This window comes from Notamacropus eugenii, chromosome 1, assembly GCF_028372415.1.
Source record: "Notamacropus eugenii isolate mMacEug1 chromosome 1, mMacEug1.pri_v2, whole genome shotgun sequence".
NCBI lineage: Eukaryota > Metazoa > Chordata > Mammalia > Diprotodontia > Macropodidae > Notamacropus > Notamacropus eugenii.
Window position 1 is genome coordinate 324238036 of NC_092872.1, and position 13725 is coordinate 324251760.

At 37.4% G+C, this 13725-nt stretch overlaps 1 protein-coding gene across 6 annotated transcripts in view; it reads right to left on the minus strand.

The window, feature by feature from the left end:
* PACS2 (phosphofurin acidic cluster sorting protein 2) overlaps window positions 1-13725 on the minus strand; it is a 193099-nt gene that overhangs the window by 3443 nt on the left and 175931 nt on the right. For all 6 annotated transcript variants that reach the window (XM_072629677.1, XM_072629676.1, XM_072629679.1 and 3 more), the window contains one exon: window positions 11220-11446. In XM_072629677.1, coding sequence (XP_072485778.1) covers window positions 11220-11446 — 227 coding nt within the window. The remainder of the gene's footprint in view (window positions 1-11219; window positions 11447-13725) is intronic.

A 13725-nucleotide genomic window follows, 5' to 3' on the forward strand; every position in this document is an offset into this window, starting at 1 on the left:
CGTCATCTCAAACTGTTTCCTTTTCTTTTTAAAAGTATCATAGTTAAGGGAAAATACTAAGTTTCAATTAGAGGTCAGTGAAAATCAAGATGTAAATTCATAGACCCTTTGAAATTTATTGATGCAACAATCAGGGATCCATGCCGGAAAGCTAAAGACTGGACTGATGGACAAAAGCATGGCTAATGAATAGTAGATATGGATAATTCAGCTGTATTCATGTAGTTCTTTATGGAGATGAAATGAGTTTTGATTCTTTCTTTTAGAAACCTGCCATTTCCTTTGTGTTTGAGAAAATAAGCTCCCTGAAGACAGTGGCCAATGCCTAGCATAGTACTTTGCTTGTAGTGGAGAATTAATAAATGCCTTTTAAACTGAATTCTTATACTTTGCACTATTTTTTAAAAATATATTTTATTTTTCATCAATGAAAATCCACTTTCTCTCTCCTACCCCAACATCCCCCATACCACCTCTGCCCCAAACTGAGAACAAAAGTAAAATAAAACTAGTTTACAAACATTTACAGTCAAGCAAAACACATTTCCACATTAGCCATGTCATATATATGCAAAATTATAAATGCATATAATACACACACATATATATGTATATCTTACATATCTCTCTACACATCATTCTGCACTGAGCCCTTCACCTCTCCATTAGAAGGTAGATAGCATATTTCATTATCAGTCCTCTGGAAAAGTGGTTGGCTAGTACACTGATTATGGCTCCTAATTCTTTCAAAGTTGTTGGTCTTTACTATGTTGTTGTCATTGTATAAATTGCTCTCTTTTATATGCTATAACTTGTAGAACCATACCCCAATTTATGGGCACCCCTCAAAATTTCCATTGTTTGCCACTTCAAAAAGAGCTAAATATATATATTTTTAATTCTATTTTTTTCAATCAGTAAAAATTTACTCTCATTCCTCCTCCACTCCACTAACTTGAGAAATAAAAACAAGCCCCAATACAAACATGCAAAATAAGTAAAAACAAATTTCCACATTGTCAAAAAAAAAAATTATCTCATTCTGCATTTGGTCCCTCACCTACAAATATTTCTGTACAGCCTTAATACATTCTTTTTACATTGTATAGCCTTACCCTTCCTCTAATTTCTCCTTCTTCCTTCTCCCCCTTTTCCTTTATTTCCATTGAGTGATATGTATTTTTGTTCACATGCATGTGTGCCTATTCTCTCTTCTCAGATAAGAGTAAGTCTCAAGTGTCAGTTGCTTGTCTCGTTCCCCCCTCCTTGTTGGTATAGATGTCTACTTGTATATCCAAATTATGGGAAATAATTTTTTCCTAATCTTCCTTTCCCTTTTCCCTCTCTTCTTCCCCATCCCCCATGTATAACCTCTTCCTCTCTTCATTCTTTTCAAGACGTAAGGGAGAAAGGAATAAAAATTTACATGACTCCTATTATGTACCAGGCACTGTGCTAAGCACTTTATAATATCCTATTTGATCTTCACAATAACTTTGTGAGGTAGGTGCTATTGTTATTCTCACTTTACATTTGAAGAAACTGAGGCAAACAGAGGATTTGCCCAGGATCACATAACTACTATCTGAGACCAGGTTTGAACTCAGGTCTTCCTGATTCCAGGCCCAGCTTTCTCTCCAGTGTACCACCTAGTTTCTTTTACACATAACAGAATCACTCCCAGACCCTGTCTTATTAGACTCCCTCTTGACCCTTGATTAGGGCTCAAAGGGGACATATGCATCATGTCTCCATATTAGAATTAATTTATCCTTGTTTAGTCCTTTGTCATTGCTCACTCCTGTTTACCTTTTTATGTTTCTCTTAATTCTTGTGTTTGAACCTTAAAGTTTACACAGTTCTGGTCTATTCATCAGGAATGTTTAGAAGTACTCTATTTCATTAAAGATCTATTTTTTTCCCTTGTGGAATTATGCTCAATTTTGCTGTTAGTTATTTTTGGCTATAAGCCTATATCCCCTGCCTTCTGAAACGTTACATTCCAAGATCTCTGCTGTTTTAAGGAAGAAGTTGTTAAATTACATATGATCCTGATTGTGACTTCTTAGTACTTGAATTCTTTCTTGCTGCTTGTAATTTTTCTTTGATGGATTTTGGCTAGCATGTTCTTGGAAGTTTTAGAGGTTTCTTTTAGTAGGTAATTGGTGGATTCCTTCTCTTTCCACTTTGCCCTCGAGTTCTAAAATATTTGGGCAGTTTTTTCTTTCTAATGATTTCTTGAAATATAATGTCTAGACTTTTTTTTGGGTCATGACTTTTAGGTAATCTAATGATTTTTAATTTTTTCCCTCCTATTTACTAGCTCAGTTATTTTTGCTATGAAATACTTTACATTTTCTTCAGTTTTTTTAGTCTTTTGACTATGTTTTTATATTTCTTTTTGTTTCATGGAATCTTTGGCTTCTTTTTGCTCCACTCTAATTTTCATGGAGTTTGTTGATTGGATAATGTTCTGTATCATCTAAGCCATGCTTTTAATTACCTTTCCAATTCTTCTTTTCTACAGCTTTTTTCTTTTTCCATTTTTTCTCTTGGTACTCTTATTTTATTGATAAAAACTTTTTAAACTGGAAATTTTAAAACTAAAAATTTTTTTAAGACTTAAAATTAAAAAAAACTTGTTTCAATCTGTTCTAGTATTCTAGATGAATTTGTATCCATGCTGTGTTCTTTCTCTGAAGCTTTGTTTGTAGGCTATTTGGAGTTGTTCTTTTCCTTTGGGTTTGTGTCTTGAGTCTCCCTATGACCATAATAACTTTTTATGGTAGGATTCTTTTTTGTTTCATCATTCTTCTGACCTACTTCTTGACTTTGCATCTGATATTAAGGTACAGCTCTGTGTGGTTCTGAAAGGAAGATCTGGGTTGGCCTTGCTGCTGTTTTCATGGAGGTATTGAGTTTTGTGTTGTTCTAGAAGCAGCTATGGTTATGGAGCTGCAAGGTACCTATGTAAACAAAGTCCAGGGCAAAATTTGATAGCTAACCCTTCTGGTTTGAGCTCTGCAAGTTCCTGACCCAGGTTTGCGTCTGTGCAATAGCAGACTACTTCTTGTCTCAGCCACTATCAGGCAGTTTGGAATCTCTACTGGTTAAGAATAACAGAACTGCAGGTTTCTCTTTGGCATTCTCTTTCGTGTTAATGCCCTGGTTATTCCTCTGTAGGCTTCACACTGGGCTAGAAGCTGGAACTGATACTATGATCTGCTTAAGCCACATTGTTTCTATTTGCTTCTGAACTTGCTGCTCTCTGGGTACACTGCCCAGGGCATACAAAGTCTCCTAACCCTCAACTGCCACCCTTGTACCAGCAAGCTCCTCCAGGATCTGTGGCCTAGAACTGGGTGGTAGGTGACAAAGATGTAGGCTGACATCTGTTGTCAATGTAGTGTCCCAGTATAAATATCAGGGTGCTCTGGTTTGAGTCTGAGATCTCTTCTTTCCCTCGTGGCATAGCTCCTTCCTGTCCTGGCATGCTCTATCACCATTATATGCTTGGCTATACTCTGCTCTTTATTGTCTGAAGGCTTCTCTGTCTCTCTAAGCTCACTAGGCTGGAAAAATGACACACTGCAGCTCTTGTCTTGGATTTCCCAATCAACATTCCACCTGGTACATTTTCTAGATCTTACTGGAGGAGTTTTGGAGGGGAATGTGCTCTACTGCTTTCTGTTATTCTGTCATATTAGATTTATCTCTGTATCTACCTTCTATTATATTTTAAAAGATTATTAACTTAAACATTTCTGGTCATAAAATGATTGCTATGCAAGTCTATTAGAAGCTACTCACTTAGTAACCCCCACAAAACCCATACCAAAATAACAGAGCCTAAGAATCTCTGAACTGAAAAGGATTACAGAGAAAGCCACAGAATATATACACTCATACAGAAAGTCCTTCTATAACGGTTCTAATAAACCATCATATAGGCTTTGCTTGAAGACCCAGAAGGTGAACTCACTATCTCCTAAAGCAGACTGTTCCATTTTTGGATAACCCTAGATGTTGGGATATTTTTCTTTATATCAAGCTTAAATTTCCTTTTTTATAACTTTGATTGATTTCTCTTAGTTCTTCTCCTTGGGGTGAAGAACAAGTCAAATCCTTTTTCAGTAAGACAGCACTTCAAATACTTCAAGATTGCTCCCATGTTCTAAGCCTCTTCTTTTCTAGGCTAAATAGCTCCAATTCTTGGAATCCATTCTCATATGGTATGAATGCAAGGAATTTCACCATTCTTGTTGTCTTCCTGTAGGTATGCTCAAACTTTTCAATGTCCTTCCTAAGAATGTGTTACTCAGATTTGAACATGATATATTTGTTACATTAAATTTCATTTTATGGGATATAACACTAAGATCTAGCCTTTTGAGATCCTTCTAGATCCTAACTTTCTCACTCAATGTGTTAGCTATCCCTTGTAATTTTGCATTAAGTAAATTTCATAAACATGCTTTCATCTAAGGCACTGGAAAACATCTAAATCACACAATCTAAAGCACAGATTCCTTTGAGAAGTCCATCAGGGATCCCTAATACTCTTTGGGGCTAGCTATTCAACCAGTTTCAAACACTCCTAACTTTGCGGTCTAATCTGCAAAGCTCCAACTTTCTTTTTATTTTTTCTATTTTTTTTAATTTAACTTTTAACATTTATTTTCACAAAATTTTGGGTTACAAATTTTCTCCCCTTTTCTCCCCTCCCCCCCCCAAACCCAAGCATTCTAATTGCCCCTGTGACCAATCTGCTCTCTCTTCTATCCTCCCTCTCTGCCCTTGTCTCCGTCTTCTCTTTTGTCCTGTAGGGCCAGATAGCTTTCTTTACCCCTTAACCTGTATTTCTTATTTCCTAGTGGTAAGAACATTATAGTTGATCCTAACACTTTGAGTTCCAACTTCTTTAGCTCCCTCCCTCTCCACCCCTTCCCTTTGGAAGACAAGCAATTCAATATAGGCCAAATCTGTGTAGTTTTGCAGATGATTTCCATACTAGTTGTGTTGTATAGGACTAACTATATTTCCCTCCATCCTATCCTGTCCCCCATTACTTCTATTCTCTTATGATCCTTTCCCTCCCCATGAGTGTCGACCTCGGATTGCATTCTCCTCCCCATGCCCTCCCCTCTATCTTCCCCCCCACCCTGCTTGTGCCCTTGTCCCCCTGTCCTCCTGTATTGTGAGATAGGTTTTCCTATCAAAATGAGTGTGCATTTTATTCTTTCCTTTAGTGGAATGTGATGAGAGTAGACCTCATGTTTTTCTCTCACCTCCCCTCTTTATCCCTCCACTAATAAGTCTTTTGCTTGCCTCTTTTATGAGAGATAATTTGCCCCATTCAATTTCTCCCTTTCTCCTCCCAATATTTCTCTCTCACTGCTTGATTTCATTTTTTTTTTTAAGATATGATCCCATCCTCTTCAATTCACTCTGTGCACTCTGTCTCTATGTATGTGTGCGTGTGTGCATGTGTGTGTGTGTACTCCCACCCAGTACCCAGATACTGAAATGTTTCAAGAGTTACAAATATTGTCTTTCCATGTAGGAATGTAAACAGTTCAATTTTAGTAAGTCCCTTATGACTTATTTTTGCTGTTCACCTTTTCATGGTTCTCTTCATTCTTGTGTTTGAAAGTCAAATTTTCTTTTCAGCTCTGGTCTTTTCATCAAGAAAATTTGAAAATCCTCTATTTCATTGAAAGACCATTTTTTCTCCTGAAGTATCATACTCAGTTTTGCTGGGTAGGTGATTCTGGGTTTTAGTCCTAGTTCCTTTGACTTCTGGAATATCCTATTCCATTCCCTTCGATCCCTTAATGTAGAGGGTGCTAGATCTTGTGTTATCCTGATTGTATTTCCACAATACTTGAATTGTTTCTTTCTAGCTGCTTGCAATATTTTCTCTTTCACTTGGGAATTCTGGAATTTGGCCACAATGTTCCTAGGAGTTTCTCTTTTTGGATCTCTTTCATGCGGTGTTCTGCGGATTCCTTGAATATTTATTTTGCCCTCTGGTTCTAGTGAGCTTTTGAATCTCCTTTTCCATTTGGCTAATTCTGCTTTTGAAAGCATTCTTCTCCTCATTGGCTTTTTGAACCTCTTTTGCCAATTGAGTTAGGCTAGTTTTCAAGGAGTTAATTTCTTCAACATTTTTTTGGTTCTCCTTTAGCAGGGAGCTGATCTGCTTTTCATGCTTTTCTTTCATCCCTCTCATTTCTCTTCCCAGTTTTTCCTCCACCTCTCTAACTTGATTTTCAAAATTCTTTTTGAGCTCTTCCATGGCCTGAGCCCATTGGGTGGGCTGGGACACAGAATCCTTGATTTCTGTGTCTTTGCCTGATGGTAAGCATTGTTCTTCCTCATCAGAAAGGAAGGGAGGAAATGTCTGTTCTCCAAGAAAGTAGCCTTCAGTAGTTTTATTTATTTTCCCTTTTCTGGGCATTCTCCCCAGCCAGTGACTTGACCTCTGAATATTCTCCTCACACCCACCTTGCTTCCTGGTCCTCCCAGCCAGCGTTTGGGGACTGAGATTCAAATGCTGCTTCCCGCCTTAGGGCTTTTGGCGGGGGCAGGGCTGCTATTCAGTGTGAGAATTAAGTTCAGGTGGTCAGGTCGGGGCAGGGCCGCCTCTCAGGCTCAGTTCCCTCAGGGGGTTTATGTACAGACCTTCCACAATGGATCCAGGCTCCCGCCTGCTTGGGGAGCCCCTGTCTGCAGCCACCTCTCAGCTTCTATCTCCCGGGGGGGCCCGAGCCATGGGGGCACCCCACTCCCCTCTTGACCTGCCAAAGAGACTCTCTCACCGACCCCGTCACCTGTGGGTGGAGGGGCTTGTGCCGCCGCTGGAGATCCCATCCCTGAAGCCTGCTTGGATCTGTACCTCTTGGAGCCGCGGCAGCCGCAGGTCTGGGCTGGGCTCCGCGTCTGCAGCGCGACGGACCTTTTGTGAGAGGTTTGCAGGTCCCTCTGTGGGTGGAGGGACCCGTGTGGCCACTGGAGATCCCGTCCCCGTAGCCCGCTCGGATCTTTTCCTCACGGTGTCGCGGCCGCTGCAGGGCTGCCCTCTGCTCCCAGTCCTGGCGCCCAGTCCGCAGCACGAAGGACCCCCCGCGAGAGGTTTGCAGGTCTCTCTGGAACAGAAACCTCCCTCGCTCCAATATTCCGTGGCCTCTGGGTGCAGAATTCACCGTGAGTTGGTCCCCTCTAGCCGTTCTGTCGGTTGTGGGTTCGGAGCTATGTGTATGTGCGTCTTTCTACTCCACCATCTTGGCTCCGCCCCCAAAGCTCCAACTTTCTCACAAGTATAGTAGGATAGACTTTGTTAAATTCTTTGCTAAAACCTAATTACAATATCCTCTTGATTTACCAGGCTAGTATCACTGACAAAGGAAAAGAGTTATTCTGACATAATTTGTTTCAGATGAGGCCAGATATCCATTAATCATTTCCTTCCAGTACAAAGATAATTTTGAGCAGCCAGCCCCCCCCCACCCCAAAACTCAGAAGAACAAGATGTGGGGCAACTCTGCCCTTTCTCTGTCATTTGTTGTTATTGTTCCATTTACTCTGGAAACAATAGCTCTCTTCCTTCTTTGACATCTCTCTCTCTCTCTCTCTCTCTCAATATAGCCAGAAAGTCCCCCCTCCCCTTTTTGTTGTCTTTATTCTCCTTCAACAATCTCAGTACATCCCAAATTTTAGCTTCCCTTAACTGCTATTTTTTTTACAAAACAGTGCCATATTTTGGTATTTATCCTTTGTTACTTATCTTTGTTTCTATCTTACCTATTTTTAAAAATCCAAGTTGATTAATTCCTGACATACTTACATTTGTCTATTGAGAAAACTCCCTTAACCTTTTTTTGCTGAATTGTTTCTTTGGGTCTTTACAATTCCATTCTTAAGTGCCCTTCATCAATATTCCTAAGCTGATGTCCTTGTAAAACTTGAGTTCATAGGACCTACACCTAGCCTCCTTTTGAACTTTTATGACATCTGCTTTCTCAAAAACCAGGAAATTATGAATTACTCTGATTTTGATGAAGGAAGAAATTCAGAAATTCAGTCAGGATAACTGAAGTTTCCCATTATTTGTATGTTAGATGCAAATCTGTGACACCAAACTACAAGCTCTGAGTTTACAAAGACTCTTGGGGGCTATTCTTTTTGACTTGTTTTGCCCTCATCAAGGGTTTTCCCTGGGAGTCTCAAAACATAGTGCATATCTCATTCTCCATTCTGATGGAAATACTAAGTTCACAATACTGGAAATAAGGTTGTCTTTATTTCACCTCATAGGTAATACAAAAACAAAAAAGGCACAAAAATTCATAAAGTTTTGATTAAATTCCACTTAAATCCAACCTTCTATTTAGATCCACCTGATGAACTATCATTGATATTGGAGGGCTGAAAAGTCTAATTCCTCAATTCAATATTTACTATTTAAGGGTTGACTTTGATTTTGTTCAAAGTAAGATGTCAAATCTCATGATTATGTCAGCTAGTTTTGTTTAACTGTTTTTCCCAGGAAATTTTCTAAGAGGACTCTATAGGATGCTGTTAAGTGGGAAATGACTATAAAAATTTAAAAAAGGTTCAATGAAACATTTTTAAAAATAAAAAGAATAATTCCTTGATCTATTTTAAAAAATCTCAAAAGCTATATCATTCAGAATAATGTACTAAGTGCAAGTTCAGATACAAAAATCAGAAAAATATGGTCCTTAAACTTGGCTTATGGGAAAATCATATAATCAACTGTAACACAAAGCAATGCCTAGTACAAAGTATGATTTGAAGGAAGAAAGGTCATTACCCACTGTGGGAAATTAGGGAGGGCTTTCTAGAAAGGGAATATGAGCTGTAAAGAATAGCAGGAGATTCTATACATTGAGGGAAGATGACATTAAAAACTTAGGGGACAGTGTAAACTAAGTTTTAAGGCTAGGAAAGAACAGGATAAACTTGGGCAATGTAAAGAAGTCCAATTTGGCTAAAGTGTAATATATGTGGGAGGAAGAAGTACAAGAAAGACCTACATTAAATTGTATTTCCAAGGAGACTTGAATCCTAGACAAAGGACTCTGAACTGTTGAGAACAGGGACTTAATGAAGTTTTACGAGCAATGACTAGAACTACATAAACAATGTAAGTCTGGCAGTAGAATGAAGGATGAATTACAGAGTACAGATAATGGAAGAGGAAGGACCTGTTAAGAGGCTATTGCAATATCCCAGGTAGGTGGTAAAGAGGGTCTGTGTGTGTGTGTTTTTCTTTCATTTTTGAAGAAGACCATGCCATCAGAGAAATAATGACATAACTTGCACTTGACTTTGTTTTGAGGGAGAGAGGGCTGTGCAGGTCACCAGCCTCACTTTTCCTCCAGAGACATCTGAATCCAGTGACCAGATATTCATCAGGATGACTGGAGATGACCCAGGATGAGGCAATTGGAGTTAAGTGACTTCCCCAAGGTCACACAGCTAGTGAATGTCAAGTGTCTGAGGTGAGATTTGAACTTAGGTCCTCCTGACTCCTGCACTGGTGCTCTATCTACTGCACCACCTAGCTGCCCTAAAGAGGGTCTGTATTAAAATGACAAAGGAACAGGATATTTTAGGCCAAGGATCAATGAATTAGCAAATAATACAGATAGCTTTTAAGGTTTGCAAAAAGCTTCTCTCACAACAAAGCTCTGAGGAAGGTAGGACATGAGCAGTGAAGGAAAGGGAAAAGCCAAAGAGAACACTGGTTTTAACATGAGAGACAAATAACATCAAGAGTCAAAGGATTAGGAGAAAGATAATAAGCTCAGTCCAGTACATTTATTCATTCAAATAAATTCACTCAAATATTTAGCACCTAATATGTGCTAGCACTGTGCTAGTGCTAAGGATACAAAGATAAAGCCAGGACAAACTCCAATTTAATAATAACAAGTTATATGCACCTTCGATGTATCAGGCACAGTGCTAAGCACTTCACAGATAATACTTCATTTGATCCTCACAATAACCCTGTGAGGCAGGTGCTATTATTATTACTCCTATTTTACAAATGAGGAAACTGAGGATAGGAGCCATTAAGTTGCTTTTGAGGGTTACACAGCTAGTAAGTGTCGGAGGTGGAATTTGGACTAAGGTCTTCCTGATTTCAGACCTAGGATTTTATCTACTGTGCCAGCAGTATGATTTCAAGAAAATTATGGTATAGTAGTCATACTGATTTTAAGCAGTTAAAGAAAGACTTGGCAGAAGTGTGGGTTTGGGCTTAGAACAGAAGTTGGGACTGGGGACATGGATTGAGAAGCCATTTGTTGAGAGATGGTTGTTGAAACAATGAGACTATGTTTAGAGCAGGGACTTTTTTGCCTTTTTTGTTTGTTTGTTTGTTTTGTTATTACCAGTGCTTACCACAGTGCCTGGCACAAACTTAAGTGCCTACTGATTTTAGGAGAAGAAAAAAGGAGACAGTAGGAGAGAGAGAAAGAAGCCGGCCAAGAGATCTCTTTTGGGGAATCAATTCTGTTAACATATCATAAAGAGGACAAGAAACCAACGAAAAAGACAGAGGAATTGACAGAAAGAGACAGAGTATCCAGAAGGAAGTGTGGCAAGTAAGTGCCAAATGCTGTAAAGGATGAGGATGAAGAGTAAGTAAGAGTAAGAAGTAGGAGTGATACATCAGTGGAAGCAGAAGACAGATGACAAGGAAGGAGAGACCAAGAGGTGAAAACATGGAGGAACCAGATTGAGCCATCTTTTATAAGAGGATCAGTAATAGAAAGGAGGAAATGACATATTATTTAGGGCAGAAGGGTCAAAGGAAGACAGTTTTAGTATTGTGATGACCTTAGAAAGTTTCAGATAGTAGGGACACAGAAGATGGGTGATACTGTTGAGAATTTTTGAGAAGAAGAAAGTTGAAAGATGTTCCCTTGGATAGTCTAATGATTTCAGCAAAGTATGTAGTTATCTGTTATCATAAGTATGATCAGTAGGGAGGTATATAAGGAGAGATCACAGAATGGAAAGATAAAATGGTTTGGGAATGTCTCTATGGAGGATGAGGAATAGTCACTTAGAAGAGAATGGAATGGGTATTTATAGTGACATCTCCAACAATATCCATATGTGAAGGGAGACCCAGGTCCTACAATGGTGTATAAGGTGCACACAGTTCATGTTTTCCTTCTTACCTTTTTTGTTTTTCTCCTTTGTTACAACAGTCATTGACATTGTTGGAGTGGCTATTATCTCACCACTGCTAGGAAGCCTGCTAACTTGGAGAGACCGGAAAGTGCATTTCAGTGTGTTTTTCGCAGTGGAAGGATCTTTCTTTTCTGTGTCTTTCTTTTTTTCCATAGGCTGAGCAGCAATCCAGTAGTCTACTTGTAGCCCCATTAATTCAACACCAGCACTCTGACTAGAAAAGAGAAACAGAAAAAAAGCTAGTTACTTTACCATATTGTATATTCTTTTCCAATTTCTAAATAGCTGCCTAAATATCACTTAAAATAATTTTACAATTTTAAACTTTGTAAACTAATCAACATAGTACATTCTAGCAATATCTTAAGATAGTTTAATCTTTGAAAATGTGTATAATAATTAAAAATTCATTACACAATGCTTTAAAAGAAGAATAATGTATAAATGCATATCATAGCTCTTTTCTCTCATTTTACTTCTTTTTGGACACATGTTCTTTAGCGTGAAATTATACTTTTATCACATTGGGTAAAAAGTATACATTTGATAAATAGTCCATTTTTCCAAGCTGAGCCTTGGTTAGAGCTCATAGATTTTCTTTTTTATTAATCTATCTCTCCTCGAATCTACAGGTCCCCTACCAATAAGCAAACAAAACAAATACCCTGAAAAATAAAGCCTTCAATACATCGCTGAATGATCTGGAGGAACAAATTTCCACACTGGTTATGTCTAGAAATTCTCTTCCAGAATTTTAAGTTCAGGTAAGCTCTTTTGTTAAGTTCTTAAGTTCTTTGTCAGGAAGTAAGTGGTATGTTTTATCTTCATTCTTCTGGATTTGTTTATGTCACTGCAATGATCAAATTCTAAGTTGTTTTTATAATGTAATTTTTGTACAAATTATTCTCTTAGTTCTCACTTTGCATCAGCTGAAGTCTTCCCAGTTTCCTCTAAAATTGTTTATTTTGTTATGTCTCATGGCACAATAATATTCCATTCAATTATTATAGGCTTATTTATTTATTTATTTTTCCTCTGGGAGTTCATCCATGGCTTGATTTTTTTTTTCTCCCTGATACTGGATTAAACACTTTTTTCTTTTTGTTAATTTATTATTTTGAAAGTATTCATTAATTTCTTCCAACTTATCATTTTCGTTAGCATATCATTAGGTAGTTTCTAATAAATTGTTTTACTACTTTTTCAGATGCCATGAGTTCTTTTCTATTGGTGACATAAGCAATTTGGTTTTCCTGTCTCATAAAAACAAGATTACTTAATGGCTAATTTTATGAGTGGTTTTTTTAATAGCTCCTAGTTTTTATCAGTTCAATGGTCTTTTTGCTTTCAACTTTATTAATCCTTCTTTATTTTCATAATTTATATTTTGCTATTTAGTTGGGAGTTTTTTTGTTGCTCAGTTTTAGCTGGCTACCCAGTTCATTGATTTGTTCTCTCACTTTTACTGATGAAAGCATTTACGGATACAAAATTTCCTCCCAGAATAGCTTTAAAACTCATAAGTTTTGGTATGATATCTTATTACTGTTATTTTCTTTGATGAAATTTTCTGTTGTTTTTACATATTGTTATTTTACCTACCAGTTTTTTTTAGAACTGCTATTTAGCCTCCAATTGCTTTTTAATTCTTACTTTAAATTTCCTTCATTGAATATAATTTGGCATTATGATCTGTAAATTGTATGCTTAGTAGATCTGCTTTCCCATACTTTTTGTATATATAGCTAAACAGTCTGATTCCCTTCTAGTTTTTTGTAATCATCAAGGATCTATCATTTCTAATTTTCTAAAGTTATATTCAGGTCCTTAACTTCTTGTTTATCCTTTGGTTAGATTTGTCCAGGTCTGAAATAGTCACTCAATATTATTCTACTATTTATTTATCTCTCCAATTTAACTAAGTATATTTATGCTATGTTATTGGTTACGCACTTATTATTGATATTGATTTGCTACCTATGACACCTTTAAACATAAAACTTTCCAGTTTATCTTTTTATCTTGTCTATAGTTAATGTAACCTTAACTGAAATTATGATTGCTGCTACTGCTTTTTCTTTATTTCAGATGAAGCATAATAGATTTTGTTTTGCTCCCCGTATATTAACTTTATGAATCTTTCTGTTTCAAGTGTTTTCCTTGAAACATGTTTTTGGATTTTGTTTACTAAATCATTTGGTTATCTTTTTCTGTTTTGTGGGTGAATTTTCCCATTGTCATTCAGTTGTAGCTATTATGTATTTCTCTCCATCTATCCTCTTGTATTTTTTTCTCTCTTTGTTCCCACATTCATCTTTACAAGTAAAGTGGTAGAAAAGAAGAGAGTCTGATGTGATCAAAGCAAAAGTCTGTTTCTTCTCTGTTGTAACTTTCCCTTCTCTTCTCCCTACCCTGTCTCTTATCACAGGTTCTTAGTCTCTTTTTTTTAAATCTCCACTTCACATTCTCCCCTAAAACATTTGATGTATTTTA